Source organism: Chiloscyllium plagiosum, unplaced genomic scaffold, assembly GCF_037043375.1.
Source record: "Chiloscyllium plagiosum isolate Xiang-an unplaced genomic scaffold, Cpla_swu_hap1 HiC_scaffold_11, whole genome shotgun sequence".
In the NCBI taxonomy this organism is placed as follows: Eukaryota; Metazoa; Chordata; class Chondrichthyes; order Orectolobiformes; family Hemiscylliidae; genus Chiloscyllium; species Chiloscyllium plagiosum.
The window spans coordinates 84,219,234-84,235,720 of record NW_028270149.1 but is presented as its reverse complement, the minus strand read 5'-3'; the positions used below and the strand labels follow the sequence as shown (position 1 = coordinate 84,235,720).

At 44.4% G+C, this 16,487-nt stretch overlaps 1 protein-coding gene across 4 annotated transcripts in view; it reads right to left on the bottom strand.

The window, feature by feature from the left end:
* Positions 1-16,487, bottom strand: part of LOC122557068 (dedicator of cytokinesis protein 11) — a 291,784-nt gene that overhangs the window by 33,712 nt on the left and 241,585 nt on the right. For 2 of the 4 annotated variants that reach the window (XM_043704339.2, XM_043704343.2), the window contains one exon: positions 2,700-2,822. In XM_043704339.2, coding sequence (XP_043560274.2) covers positions 2,700-2,822 — 123 coding nt within the window. Of the gene's footprint in view, positions 1-2,699; positions 2,823-11,308; positions 12,194-16,487 lie in introns of those variants that run through there. The other 2 variants (XM_087992257.1, XM_087992256.1) reach the window with 2 other exon arrangements.

Genomic DNA, 16,487 nt, shown 5'->3' with positions numbered 1-16,487 from the left:
CCTGCTTTCTATTTATATCTTTCTCCTGGATGGGGTTCCTGGGGTTTGTGGTGATGTCATTTCCTGTTTGTTTTCTGAGGGGTTGATAGATGGCATCAAGATCTATGTGTTTGTTTATGGCGTTATGGTTGGAGTGCCAGGCCTCTAGGAATTCTCTGGCATGTCTTTCCTTAGCCTGTCCCAGGATAGATGTGTTGTCCCAGTCGAAATGGTGGTTTCTTTCATCCATGTGTAGGGCTATGAGGGAGAGAGGGTCGTGTCTTTTTGTGGCTAGCTGGTGTTCATGTATCCTGGTGGCTAACTTTCTTCCTGTTTGTCCTACGTAGTGATCGTAGCAGTCCTTGCATGGAATTTTGTAGATGACGTTGGTTTTGTCCATGGGTTGTACTGGGTCTTTTCAGTTTATTTGTTTTTGTTTGAGAGTTTTGGTGGGTTTGTGTGCTACTAGGATTCCGAGGGGTCTCAGTAGTCTGGCTGTCATTTCTGAAACTTCTTTGATGTATGGTAAGGTGGTTAGGGTTTCTGGCTGTGTTTGGTCTGCTTGTCGTGGTTTGTTCTTGAGGAATCTGCGGACTGTATTTTTTGAGTATCCGTTCTTCTTGAATACGTTGTATAGGTGGTTCTCCTCTGTTTTCTGAAGTTCGTCTTGCTGCAGTGTGTGGTGGCTCATTGGAATAGTGTTCTGATACAGCTTCGTTTGTGTGTATTGGGATGGTTGCTGGTGTAGTTAAGTATTTGGTCAGTGTTTGTCGGTTTTCTGTATACACAGGTTTGTAGTTCTCCCTTGTCCTTTCTTTCTACTGTGACGTCCAAAATGTTTGCACACTTCACATCATAATAAAATACTGCAGCAGATGTTACACCTATTCTAAATATTGTGATTAATAATAGTTTTTGGTTGAGAAATTACATGATCAGTAAATAACATGGTTGCCAAGTTGTTACTTCTGATAATTGTTAAAGGAACGTCAGCATTTTGAAAGAGGAATATTCTTCATAGAAACATAGGAAATTGGGGCAGAAGCAGGTCATTTTGTTCCACTATTCAATGTGATTATGGCTGATCATCCAACTCAGTTCCCTGTTCCCACTTTCACCTCTTTGATCCCTTTAGCCCTAAGAACTACAGCTAACTCCTCCCTAAAAATGTTCAATATTTTGGCCATAACTGTGTTCTGTGACAGAAAATTCCACCGACTCACCACTCTCTGGGTTAAGAAAATTCTCACCGTGGTCCTAAATGGGCTATCCCATTTCCTTAAACTGTGACTCCTTTTTGTTCTGGATTTCCCCAGTCATTGTGAAATTCCTTCCTGCATTCACTCTGTCTAGTCCTGTCAGAATATTACAGATTGATATGATCCTCTGTCATTCTTCTGAACTTCAGTGAATAGTCCAAACTGATCCAGTCTCTCATCATATGTCAGCCCTGCTATCCCTGGAATCAGTTTGGTAAATCTTCATTGCATTCCCTCCATAGCCAGAACATCCTTCCTTAGATAAGGACACCAAAATGCATTGCAGTATTTTATTCATAGGATAAAGTACTACCCTACAGCAGTTAAGTAGTAAATTCCAGGTCTGTTTGTGTAGACTTTAATTTATCCCTTGATGCCCATCCAAGCCATCTGATTGGCTCCTTCAAAGCTTTAAGAGATAGCAAAGCTCCTGGCTGTATTCAAAGGCTCTGGTGGACTGTGTTCAAGAGAATTAGCTAAGACAGGAGCTCAGTGAAATGTCATTACAAGTGCCTTCCAAATCACAAATGGATTCTGCTCAGTTGTTAACAGGAATGTGAGCTTGACAGTTTTATGAGGTTTTCAGAGGACATTTAAAATAAAGGATATTAGGTAATGTTTGTCAATTCTGATGACTTATACCCTTCTAAAAGACTGCCAAATATGATTATACATCTCAAGATCCGGTTATAGTGGACAATGGTGTGGTATGTTTTGTTGGGTGAGAGATGTAAATGAAGGCTTAAAGGATTGATTTGGGGTTTTGGAGATGGAAAGAAGGCGGTCTGAGGCATAAGAGAGTGAAAATTAAATGGTCTCACATCGATCTTCAGAACAGGACCTTGTCCCAGTGAACAGACGTGGATCTTTTAATCTTTGGAAGTTTATTAATCGAGGCAGGTTACTTGTGTCACTCGAATATAATGATTATTAAAGGCCATATTTAGCCTTCTGCAGTCGATGAGCTAAAAATCAAGACAACAACACTGGCTCCAGAGTTTGGCTCTGCAAGGGCCCTGGTTGGTCATGAATCGATTCAAGGACCATGCACACTCTGGTAGGTCAAAGCCTGCCACTCGAGAAATGGGGCATTTTTTTGTCACATGGTTCTAAATGTAATCCTCTGGTGGTTTGGAATGGCAGCTGGAAACTCTGCTGGGTTCAGCTCTCCTGGGTGAGATATTTGCCTTCTAATTGCAGCTACTTTAGTATTCACAATTTTAACTAATCCATCATTGTTGACAATGACCTGTTGTTGGGACATAAGCTCTGAAATTGCCATGCTAAACCTCGCCCCCTGCTCTCCTCCTGTAGGCTGAGCTTATGGGTTGGTGCCATATGTTGTCCTGTGAAACACCTCGGGAAGTTCTAATGCATTAAAGAGGTACTATACAATCATTAGTGTGGCATATTCTGAGCTTGAGAAAGATCCCACAGTTGAATGGAATTGCAGGAACATACCTCAAAGTCCCTGCGTTTTTCGTAGATAGGAATAATGAACTTATAAATCACTGCCATTAACTCGTAGCGCTCAGCGTTCCACAGCCCATCTGCACATTTCTCCAACAACTCCACCAGCACGTCCTGCAGAGAATACAGATAGCAATGATAGGAACATCCAGAATATTTCTCCAAAACCAAGGCTGTGGCTGATTGTGTTCAATTCTGACTATATTAGCTTAGCTGTTATTTTGCAGGATTAAATCTTTTAACAATCTGTAAACAGAAGTCACTCTTTGGGAAATCCACAATCACTTTATAACAATGAAGCACTTTTGAATTAAATTGCGTACATTTTAGGAACCAATTGCGCTCAACAAAATTCCACAAACAATCACTTTATAGCAAGAAATGATCTGTTTTAGTGATCGAGTTGGAGGACACCGGGAGAACATTGCCTCCACCTCAAATACTCCTCTAGGATCATCTACACTCCCACAAGAAGCTCACAGTTAGCGTCTCATTTCACAGACAGCGTCTCGGACAGCGCTACATTAGAATATGAGCCTGGGTTAAATAAGTTCCACCACAGTTCTAAGAGGAAAGTCGACCTCCTTGCTGGCCTTAAGGACAGGTTAGTCCACTGTGAGCTTTGAACTGATTTGATCTGCCTATTGCTTCTGTGCCCACCTACCATTATGCACAAATAAAATTATGCTGACTCCAACCTTGCCACAGAACCTGTGCGTCACCACCCTGATGCTCAATCCGGAATTAGTTAATTTTCAAAGAGAAACTCTCAACAGTTTACTTAGCAAGAGATACTGATCGGGGTGTTGAGGGCATGCTCACATTGTCAGAGATAAGGGCGGGATGAATGTGGTCAGGTGATCTGGGGGTGAAGTGAGGATGTGTTATGTTGCCTCATTATTTCCAGATAAAACATTACACCATGTGATCCTCCAGTATAAAGGTACCACCTCAGCTTCACTCACTTAACAGTGTCAGTTCGGTTAGTTTAGAAGAATGGGAGGGGATCTCATAGATACCTAATGGGACTAGACAGGGTAAATGCAGAAATGTTGTTCTGATGACTGGGGAGTCCAGAACCACGGGTTACAATCAAAGGATATGGGCTAGTCTATTTGGGATGGAGATGAGGAGAAATGTCTTCACCCAGAGAATGGTGAGTCTACAGAATTCTCTGCCTCAGAAAATGGCCGAGGCTAAGATGTTGAATGCTTTCAAGAAGGTGTTAGATACAGTCCTTAGTGCTGAAGGAATCAAAGGATGTGGGGAGAAACTAGAAACAAGGCGCTGATTTGGATGATCATATTGAATGGTACAGCAGGCTTGAAGGGTCGAATGGCCTTTTCCTGCTCCTATTATCCAAGTTTGCTCATAAACTTCTTTCTCAACAAGAACCAAGTCTTTGTGGGTTATGTTATGTGAGCTAATATAAAGGCAGTAGTCAAAGCATTTCATACTGATAGTAGTGCTTGACCAAAGGGTAAATAACCTGGTTGTAAGCCTTGTCTGGGGGAATTGGGGAACTGATGAGGATGAGGGTGGTTGGACGCTGCTGGGGGATTTGATGAGGGGTTGAGAAATCTTGGTAGGTGGGGTGAGCTTTGTCGGGATGGGAGCAGTGTCAAGATGGGAGGCTGTGCTGGGTCAAGTCGTTGATAGTCATATTGAAGAGCTGCATCAACGAACTGGAGATAGACCCGAATTCTGAGGGCACCTTCAGTGTCTGATAAAAAGAGGGTACAAAATGTTCACGATCTGAGTATGGAACAGTAGTGTCTCCAGACCATGCCAGTGATCAGCCCAATGTCTGACCAATCATTACAAATCCAGGAGGTCATTGCACAGGCCTAGACTGGCTGCATGTCTTTCAAACAGACCCTTGTATATCCTCCAATCTTTCAATAGATAGACTGCAAATGTTTCAGTGAGCAGTGGCCCAGTGATCCTCCAAACAGTATCCCACCCAGAACCAACCCCCTGCCCTATTTCTGTAGCCCTAACTTCCCCAAGCCTAATCCACCTAGCCTGCATATCCCTGGAGACTATAGGTCAACGTAACATGGGCAATCCACCTAACTGGCACATCTTTGGACTGGAGGAGGAAACTGGAATATCCAGAGAAACCCATGCAGAAACAGGGAGAATGTGCAAACTTCACACTGACAGTTGCCAAAGGCTGAAATTGAACCCAAGTCCCTGGCACTGTGAGGCAGCAGTGCTAACCATTGAGCCCAAATGTCTGATAATATTGACATTCACTTCACCACTTCATATAATGGCTAGAGTCTGGACTCTTTCCCCAGTCTTTACATAAAAGTGAGAAAGACAGTTGGTACAAGCAGACTGCACCTTTGGTCAAGAAAGCAAGGCAAATGAGTAATTAACAAACGGGGTGTGCAAGAGGCCGGACTAAGACATCTTTGAGGGATACTAGAGTAGATTCGAAGAATGAAGCAACAAAGGAATTTTCAAACAAGGAGGAGGATTTTAAAATTGACACGTTGCCTGACCGAGAATTGGTCAGTGAGTAAAGGGATAATGGAGCCATGGGCAGAGATTGAAGTCATAGCCTGGGCCCCCACCTGAGCATAGCAATTCCCCCCTGCCCAGGACCCCAGTTACTGTCTCTGATCTACCCTGCCACCTGCCACCTCACTCCACCCATTATTCCTATTCTGGGCCCTGGATCAAGCAGCAAGGTTTGTTGTGGACAGGGGCAGCAGGGTTTAGGATGAGCTTTATGGTGGGTAGAAATACTAAACTGGGTGCTGCATTTACCAAGTGCTCTTTTCTCAGGTCCAGAAGGTGCAGGGGCAGGAACGCTCCCCCCCATATTGTCACCTCATTTCCAGATTCCCTTCCATTCCTCACCCCCACGTGAACTGATAACGGCCAATGACGGCCAATCTGAGAACGACTCTGGGCAATAGGCCTGTAAGACCCAGGATGGACACAGCCCAAACCAAGATTCTGGCAAAGAGCAGATTCCAGGTGGTCTTGAACACAGGGCTCAGAAGTCAAAGGCTTCTAACTCGCCCAGTTCGCCACACCCCCATTTCTTGTTCTAAATCTTGAATGCCATGTTATTACATCACCCGGCAAGACAGAGCTCCTGAAACTGGCTGGAAACTGCAAATCTGGGAACTTTGTCTAGCTCTGCCAGTAGACGGAAACAAACATGATTATTGATTACAGTGCCACAGTCTGAGCAAGGTGGAAAATCAAAATGACTAAATCAGAATGGCAAATTTTAGCTTAACCACAATTCACGCCTTGGTGGATTTAACGAACCCTCAGAATGGAAAACGTTGTATGAATGGGAGGTGAGAAAAAAGGCATTCAGTTTGTGATTGGGGGTGGATGCTAAGCAAGTGAATCATAGAAGAGAAAGGTTAGATCAGAATTGAAGAATAAGGATAAACAGGTAGGTCCCATATATTTTACAGACACCTACAGTGTTGCATATAGATATAGACATGCATTTCATTAGCCCAACCAACAAATGTGCACTTATATATCATCTTTCAATCTCAGAATATGCCACAGAACCGCACGACCATTCATTTCCTTCAGGAAATGTAGCCACAGTTACAATGTAGGAAGCTTGTACAAACAGCAATGAAGAAATAAACACAACTCCCTTTTATCTACACAAAAGATTGCCCAATATACAACAAACACCTTGCTCCTTTTCAAGCAATGCCACAGGATCCTGAGAGGGCAGAGGCAACGTCAGTTTAATCTCAAAACCTGAACATTGGTAACCTAGACAACACAAGACTCCCTCAGTACTGCCAGTCTCAAAATCTGCTCAGCATCTGGTGTTCCCATGAAACTTCTACTCATTACCCTAGAATGACAGCGTCAAGGTTGACCTGAAACTGCAGAACGCCAAGGCTGGCAAATGTAGCTCTTTTGCACCACACTCACTTCATGGGGTGTTTGCAGGTAGTGATATCTGAAAAGAACGTCTGTCAAAAGGGAACTCAAGTAACCACTAAAAAAAAAATCAGATTGTGGAACTATGTTCACACTGGTCGGTAATCTTGAAACCACAGTCAAAGTGCGAGGTTCAGGGAGACGACAGATATGGAGGACTCTACTATGTGAAAGTACATAAAAAGCAAATTTCAGCTCCCATCAACTTTTGAGGGGGGGCTGTGGCTTGGGGTAGGAGAATGGAATTTAAGGATCTTGATGTAGATTTGAAGGGATGGCTCACTTTGGAGAAGCACCAGGCCAGCGTGTGTGGATGAGGGGAGAGGCAGTGGTGTGATAGGCACAAAGAAATGCCTCAGTTTTGTTGTCTGGAAGTCTTTTGTAAATGGTAGCAAAGGATTTAGTGCTGAGTTGAGTTTCAACCTGTTGTGGTGGGAGAAAAAAACCATCGAAAAGATTCATGTAACAGGCAGGAACTGAAACCAGGTTTAGGGCAGATAGAAATTTAGACCACAAATGCTGGGGTGGGGTGGGGGGGGGGGGCGGAGCTGTTTTTGTTACAGAGAAGGCGGCTGACAGGTGACTTAATAGAGACGTACAAGATGATCAGAGGGTTAGATAGGGTGGACAGCGGGAGCCTTTTTCCTCGGATGGTCATGGCTAGCATGAGGGGACACAGCTTTAAATTGAGGGGTGATAGATCTAGGACAGATATCAGAGGTAATTTCTTTACTCAGAGAGCAGTAGGGGCATGGAATGCACTGCCTGCAACAGTAGTGGATTCGCCTCAAGCCCCTCAGTCTTTCCTCAAGACCTTCCCTCCATACCAGGCCATATCCTGGTAAATCTCCTCTGCACCCTTTCCAAAGCTTCCACATCCTTCCTATAATGCGATGACCAGAACTGTACACAATACTCCAAATGCTGCCACATCAGTTTTTTACAGCTGCAACATGACCTCATGGCTTCGAAATCAATCCCTCTACCAATAAAAGCTAACACACTGTACTTAAGGGCATTTAAATTGTCTTTGGATAAACATATAGTTGATAATGGAATAGGGTAGGATGGATGGGCTTCAGATTGGTTTCACAGGTCGGCGCAACTTCGAGGGTCAAAGGACCTGTACTGCGCTGTAATGCTCTACATCTGCACTTGACATATGAACAAGTGCCATGATTTAGTGTCATTTGTTTGTTTTTTCCTTGTAGTCCTGCACGTTAGGTGGTTATGTGAATAGAAACAAAGTCCTCCTACATACCGTACGCCTCTGCCATCCTTCCAGTAAGTGCATTCCATGGTGATGACATATACGTACGGAATATAAAGTGGTCTCACTTCCAAGTTTCCACTGAACTGCCCTGAGGTAGAAGAAGTGCTATGGGCTCACTGTTTACCATCATTTACCAAAATGTACCTGGACACCGTTTATGAGATTTTCGCTCGATCATTTAATTTTGATGACCTCTCATGGTGCGATGGGAGGAGCAGTGATCAATGCAACACAAGTGCTTTCATTCAGCCTGAGGCTTGGACTCATGGTCAGGTGCGGACTCATGCTCGTGAGAAATTTAAAGGCGACACTGGCCGGGGCAGGATAAGACAAAGGCTGACCACTAGAGTGGTCAGGAGTCTAGCCGTGGGGGTGTGCTGCAGAGGAGAAGGATGACAGTTGGGTGACTAGGATTGGGGCTGCATTAAATCCACGTGTTTTTATTGACCATTCAGCTGGAGAGTGTGCTGGGAGTGTTGGAATCAGTACAGCTGTGTGGTTGAACGGGTAGATGAGTGGGTGTGTAGATTGGTGAATGGGTTTGTTGCTGGGTGGGCAAACGGGTTTGATGGCAGGTGAGTAAATGGGTTTGATGGTGGGTGGACAAATGGCTGTGTTGGTGAATGGATTTGACAGGTAGGTGAAAGTGCTTATTAGTGGAAGGATGAATGGGTTTGATGGTGGGTGGGCAAGTAAGATTAGACTCCCTACAAATGTGGAAACAGGCCCTTCGACCCAACAAGTTCACACCAACCCTCCCAAGAGTGACTCACCCAGACTCATTTCCCTACATTTACCCTTGACTAATGCACCTAACACTATGGGCAATCTAGCACGGCCAATGCACCTAACCTGCCTAACTTTTGGAATGTGGGAGGAAACTGGAGCACCCAGATGAAACCCTTGCAGACACAAGGAGAATGTGCAAATTCCACACAGTCGCCCGAGGCAGGAATCGAACCTGGGTCCTTGGCACTGTGAGGCAACAGTGCTAACCACTGAGCCACTGTGAATGGGTTTGATGGTAGAAGGGCGAATGGGTGTGTTGATGATTGAGTGGTTAAATGGGTGATAGTGAAGGTGGGTGTGGATGGGCAAATGAGTCCATGTGTGTGTGTGTGAATGGATGCACAGCTGACTAGATCTGTTGCATATGTCTGGATGAATGTGTGGGTGAGTGAATAGGTGTTCGCCTCAGTAAGCATGGATGAATGGCTGTAGGTAAATTGATGTGTGTACATGAGAGAGACACAGTCAAATACACATACCTTCCCCTCATGCCTCCACAAAATAAGCTTAGAATTAAAAAAAAAAGTTCTTTCATGGGATCTGAGCATCACAGGCTGGTCCAGGAGTTCCTCACCATCCGCAAATGCCCTTGAGAAGGCGGTGGTGAGTTGCCTTCTTGAAATACTGTAATCCACATGGCTATATATTTCCAAGTCAGGATTGTAGGTAACTTGCAGGGGAACTTGCCATTGGTGGTGTTCCCTTGGGTTTGCTGCCCTTGCCCTTCTCAATGGTAACAAGCAGGTGATTGAAAAGGTGCTGTCAAAGACATGAATTACAAAATGAATCAATGCTGTGACATATTTGTCATGACATCGCCCCAGGTCCTGGGGAACAAAGACACCTTGGAGTGCAGGAACAAAATTCCTTGAAAGTGGAGTTGCAGGGAGACACGATGATGAAGTAGGCATTTAGTTCACTTGCTCTTATTGGTCAGGGCATTGCGTATAGGAGTTGGGGGGGGGTCAGGTTGCAGTTGTACAGGATATTGGTTAGGCCACTTTTGGAATACTGCATTCAATTCGTGTCTCTCTTTGAGAGGAAAGATGTTGTGAAACTTCAAGGATGTTGCCAGGACTGGACGGTTCAAGCTAGAGGGAGAGGCTGAGGCTAATTTCCCTGGAGTGTCCGAAGCTGTTTACGTTTATAAATCTACAGAGGTTTATAAAATCATGAGGGGCATGGATAGAGCGAATAGTCAAGGTCTTTTCCCTCGGGTAAGGAACTACAAAGCTAGCGGGCACAGGTTTAAAGTGAGAGAGAAAAGATTTAAAGGGGACTTTAGGGGCAACGTGTCACGCAGACTATGGTGTGTGTATGGAATGAGCTGCTCGAGGAAGTTAAGGCTGGTACAATTACAACATTTAAAAAGGCATTTGGATGGGTACATGCACAGGAAGAGTTTAGAGGGATATGGGCCAAATGCTGGTAAACAGGACTAGATTAATTTCGGATATCTGGTTGGCAGTAATGAGTTAGAGCTGAAAATGTGTTGCTGGAAAAGCGCAGCAGGTCAGGCAGCATCCAGGGAACAGGAGAATCGACGTTTCGGGCGTAAGCCCTTCTTCAGGAATGAGGAAAGTTTGTCCAGCAGGCTACGATAAAAGGTAGGGAGGAGGGACTGGGGGAGGGGCGTCGGAAATGTGATAGGTGGAAAGAGGTCAAGGTGAGGGTGATAGGTCAGACTGGGGTGGGGGCGGAGAGGTCAGGAAGAAGATTGCAGGTTAGGAAGGCGGTGCTGAGTTCGATGGATTTGACTGAGACAAGGTGGGGGGAGGGGAAATGAGGAAACTGGTGAAATCCGAGTTCATCCCTTGTGGTTGGAGGGTTCCTAGGCGGAAGATGAGGCGCTCTTCCTCCAACCGTCGTGTTGTTGTGGTCTGGCGATGGAGGAGTCCAAAGACCTGCATATCCTTGGTGGAGTGGGAGGGGGAGTTGAAGTGTTGAGCCACAGGGTGGTTGGGTTGGTTGGTCCGGGTGTCCCAGAGGTGTTCTCTGAAACGCTCCGCAAGTAGTCTCCTGTTCCCTGGATGCTGCCTGACCTGCTGCGCTTTTCCAGCAACACATTTTCAGCTCTGATCTCCAGCATCTGCAGACCTCACTTTCTCCAGTAATGAGTTGGACCAAAGGATCTGTTTCCGTGCTATATATCTCTATGACGCTATGAATACAGTGTCAGGACTCTCACCACTGAGTCTGAATGTCGTGGGTTCAAGATCCACTCCAGAGGCTTCTGTACATAATCCAGGCTGACGCTCAAGAGGATATTACAGGGAGTGCCATACTGGTGGAAGTGCCCAAGGTTTGGATGAAACTTTGGAATGAGGCCCCTTCTACCCTCTCAGGTGAATGTAAACACATTACTTACTCATTGTGGGAGGCTGCTGTGCACAAGTCTCTTGCTGCATTCTCCTATTTTATAACAATGAGTACACTGCAAAAACAGCGTACTTGCCAAAACTTGCTTTTCAAACTCCTATGACTGGATAAGGTGTTGCACAAACAGAGGTGTTTACGATTTGGAGATGCCAGTGTTAGACTGGGGTGTACAAAATTAAAAATCACAAAACACCAGGTTATAGTCCAACAGGTTTATTTGGAATCACTAGCTTTCGGAGCGCTGCTCCTTCATCAGGTGATTGCGGAGTATAAGATTGTAAGACACAGAATATACAGCAAAACCTTACAGTGTGATGCAACTCAAATAATATATTGAAAAAGACCTGAATTGTTTGTTAAGTCTCACCTTTTAGAATGACCATGCTGGTTTCAATTCTTTCATACGTAAATCCCAGAACTTTTTTAAAAGTTACATTCTCATCTGAACTTGAACAAATAGGTGCCATGTCAGCTCAGATAATGCTTTGAAGGTGTGAGGTGGCCTGTGTGAGGCTGTCTGTGCCCCAATGTTCATACGGATTCTATTTCTAAAGAAGGGACTAACATAATCTTGCATGGATTAATGTAGCTTTTGAGCAAAATAAAATGTAATTTTGCAATTACAAATTCACCCCACAAACTTATATGTGTGTGTGCACATGGGGATATGTGTTGGGGTGGGTGGGGGGGGAAAAGAGTGTGAGTGTGTGTATGTGTATGTGTGAGAGTGTAAAGGGGTATATGTCTGTGAGAGGGTGCCTGTGTGAGTGAGAGTGTGAGGGGGTGTGTATATGTGAGCGAGTGTGTAGTGCAGTGAGGTCACCTGTAGTGTGACATGAACCCAAGGTCCCGGTTGAGGCCATCCCCATGGGTACCGCAGTTGACTTTCAGCCTCTGCTCGGCCACTTTGCGTTGTTGCCTGTCCCGACGTCCGCCTTGGAGGATGGTCACCCGAACATCCGGGGCTGAATGTCCCAGACCGCTGAAGTGTTCCCCAACCGGGAGGGAGCACTCCTCTCTGGTGATTGTTGCGCGGTGTCCCTTGATCCGTTGCCATAGCCTCTGTTTGGCCTTGCCAATGTACTATGCCTCAGGGCATCCTTGCCTGCAGCGAATGGGATAGATAACGTTGGCCGAGTCACATGAGTACCTGCCACGTACACAGTGGGTGGTGTTCCCTCGCGTAATGGTGGTATATGTATCCACACTCTGACACGTCTTGCAGCATCTGCCATGACAGGATTGTATAGCATTATCCTGAAGACTGGGCAGTTTATTGCGAACTGTTTATCTGTTTGAGGTTTGGTGGTTGTTTAAAGGCGAGAAGTGGAGGCGTGGGGAATATCTTGGCAAGGTGCTCATCCTCATTGATAATGTGTTGCAGGCTGCGAAGATCATGGCATAGCCTTTTGGCTCCTGGGAAGTACTGGATATTGGGGTACCGACACACAGACTTTAACCTCATGCCTTCAATGCATTATCTGAGCTGACATGGCACCTATTGTTCAAGTTCACTTGAGAATGTAACTTTAAAAAAAAGTTCTGGGATTTACATATAGTCATAGAGATGCACAGCACGGAAAACAGACCCTTCGATCTAACGTGTCCATGCCGACCAGATATCCCAACCCAATCCACTCCTACCTGCAAGCACCCGACCTATATCCCTCCAAACCCTTCCTATTCATATACCCATCCAAATGCCTTTTAAATGTTGTAATTGTACCAGCCTCCACCACTTCCTTTGGCAGCTCATTCCATACACGTACCACCCTCTGTGTGAAAAGGTTACCCCTTAGGTCTCTTTTATATCTTTCCCCTCTCAGCCTAAACCTATGACCTCTAGTTCTGGACTAGACCACCCGAGGGAAAAGACTTTGTCTATTTATGCCCCACATGATTTTACAAACTTCTATAAGGTCACCCCTCAGACTCTGACGCTTCAGGGAAAATAGCCCCAGCCTATTCAACCTCTCTCTATAGCTTAACACCTCCAACCCTGGCAACATCCTTGTAAAATCATTTCTGAACCCTTTCAAGTTTTACAATATCCTTTCGATAGGAAGACCAGAACTGCATGCAATATTCCAAAAGTGGCCTAACCAATGTCCTGTACAGCTGCAACATGACCTCCCAACTCCTGTACTCAATACTCTGACCAATAAAGGAAAGCTTACCAAACGCCTTCCTCACTATCCTATCTACCTGCGACTCCACTTTCAAGGAACTACGAACCTGCACTCCAAGGTCTCTTTGTTCAGCATGAAAGAACTGAAACCAACATGGTCATGCTAAAAGATGAGAGACTTAACAAACAATCTAGGTCTTTTCCAATACATCATTTGAGTTGCATCACACTGTAAACTTGTGCTATAAATTTTGTGTCTTATGGTCCTATACTCCACAACCACCTGATGAAGGAGCAGCGCTCCGAAAACTAGTGCTTCCAAGTAAACCTGTTGGACTATAACCTGGTGTTGTGTGATTTTTAACTTACAAGTGTTTATCTTATTTTATCCAGTTCTGCACTGCTCCAGCTGTTGCATTTTCATTTCAACTGTTCTTCCTTTTTTTTGTTGCACTGTGATCTATTGCTCAATTTTCTATTGCACAGTATTACTGGGCTGCAGAGGAACCAGACTGCTGTCAGTGACTTCACACAAGTAAGCTAACCACAACTGCTCTGTGGCATGTTTCAACATAGCTGCTCAGAACTCAAATTAAAATCCAATCTGCTCTGCTGAAAATATGCAGGCTTAAAATGGCATTTTCCGAAACTAAATACATGTGTTATAGTCAAGATTTAAATTGTATGGCGTATAATTTTCTGGAATCCTTGCCCAGCTTGGATTTTATTATTATTACGGAACAATGCTAAAAGGTCCGATGAATTTAAACACATTGCTCAATACAGTTTCCCAATTCCTGTAAATGTGCATCACTCATCATCTAACTGAATGACAAAACTGACTCTAGGAACTGAATTGTCTACTCATACTCCTGTGTGGAAATGATGGCCTAATGGTGTTGACACAGGACTAACAATCCAGAATTGTAGGAGAATGATACAGGGAAACAGGTTCAAATCCAACCACTGCTCTTGAAATTTACAACCAACAATTTAAAACTTGTAATGGCAATTATCATTCAATAATGTGAAAAAACCCAACTGCTTCAGTAATGTCCTTCAGGGGAAGGAGTTTGTCTTCCCTACCTGGTCTCACCTAATGTGATTGCAGACTATGGCACAGTGGCTGAATCTTCTCTCCTACAAAGTCACTCAGTTCAAATGCTGGCCTCACGAGTGAACAGTTAAGAAGTCTTCTATTCTTGTTTTGTGTTCATGGCATGTCGCAAGGCCAGCATTTATTGTTCATCCCTACTTACCCTAGAAAAGGAAATGGTGAGCTGTTTTCTTGAATCACTGACGTCCTTGGGATATAGATACCATTGTGCTGAAAAGTAGAGTGCTCCAGGATTTTAATCCTGTGACAGTGCAGGAAATGTGATATATGGCGATGTCAGGATGGTACATTGTTCAGAGGGGAATTGCAGAGAGCAGTGTTCCATGCATCTACTGTTTTTATTCTACTGGGTAGTAGTGATTTACTTTGATACAGCCTTGGAGAATTGGCACAATGCATCCTGTGGGGCACACTGCTGACACAATGCTAAAAGAGTGAAGAGAATTAATGTGGAATATGATGATATTCAAATGGGTTGCATTGTGTTCAGGATGTCAAGCTGCTTGAGTGTTGTTAGAGTTGTACTCATCCAAGTGAATACAGAATATCTGGTGTAGGCCTTGGATGGTGGACAGGAGCAGATGGTCTAGAGGTATGATCACTGGACTGTTAATGCAGAGACTCAGGTAATGTTCAGGGGATTCTGATTCAAATCCTGCCGTGATAGATGGCGGAATTTGAATTCAGTAAAAATATGGTACGAAGAACTTAATGATGATCATGACCGTTATCAGGAAAAAGCCCATCTGGTTCACTCAGATTCAAAACTGACAACTGATCTAGCATCAACTGCTGTTTGTGGAAGAGAGTTCCAAACATCTACCACACTGTGTGTAGAGTTGCTTCCTATCATTTCTCCTGAATGGTCTGGCCCTAATTCTCCAACTATGCCCCTAGTTATAGAATCCTCACCCAGTGGAAACAGTTTATCTTTCTCAATGCTGTCTTTCCACGCTAATATCCTGATGACTTGGATTAGACCAGCCGTTAACCTTCTAAGCTGTAGAGAAAATAGGTCTGATTTCTCCATTCTTTCCTCATAACGTTAATCCTGAGGTTCAGAAGAAGTCACATGGGATACTTGCCTTCATCAGTCGCGGCACAGATTCTAAGAGCAGAGAGGTTATGTTGGAGTTGTACAGAATTTTGGTTAGGCCACAGCTGGAATACAGTGTGTAGTTGTGGTCAGCACACTGTAGGAAGGGTGTGATTGCATGGGAGGGGTTGCAGAGGAGATTCACCACTTTGGATGGAGCAATGTAAGTAACTATGCACAGAGGCTGGATAGGCTCAAGTTGTTTACTTTCGAAGGCTGAGAGGTGACCTGATAGAGGTGTACAAGATTTTGAGGGTAGGGACATGATGGATAGGAAGCAGCTGTTCTTCATTGTTAAAACTCAGTTACAAAGGGGCATCATTTTAATTTGAAAGGCAGGAGGCTTCGAGGGGTTTTGAGAAAAGACTTTTATCACCCAGCGAGTGGTGGGAGTCTGGAATATACTGCCTGGGAGGGCAGTTGAGTCAGGAAGACTCACACCCTTTAAAAAGTACTTGGATGAGCATGTGAAATGTCATTACATTCATAGCCCCCAGAAAAATGGGGCTAGTGTAGATTGAGGTAGTGTTGGAAGTACAGACTTGATGGGCCAAAGGACCTCTTCTGCCCTGCATGATTCTATGATTCTAAGGCAAGTGAGGATTAATTTATTCTCTCAGAGTGTAGTGGGAATACCACCAAGGGCTGTTGAGGCTGGATTTTGTCTTAGTATATTCCAGGGCGAAATAGACTGATTTTTAATCAGTAAAGGGAGTCAAAGCTTATGATGTTGACAGGAAAGTGGAGTTGAGGATTATCAAATTAGCCATGATCTCATTGAATGGCAGAACAGGCTTGATGGGCTGAATGGCCTACATCTGCTCCTCTATCTTATGGTCTGAAAGTCACATTAATATAAGGTTAAAGCTGTGTCAATGTATAGTTGCACATCCCATGCACGCTGTAATGCAACTATCATCTCAGCAGTCATGTGTAGGCTTCTGTCACACTTCTTGATGACATATTCCAATGAATTATTCACATGTGCAATAACTGTTGTGAAGTGATGACGAAGGGATTGTTACTCTGACTAACTTGGCTTAACCACCACCTGGAAG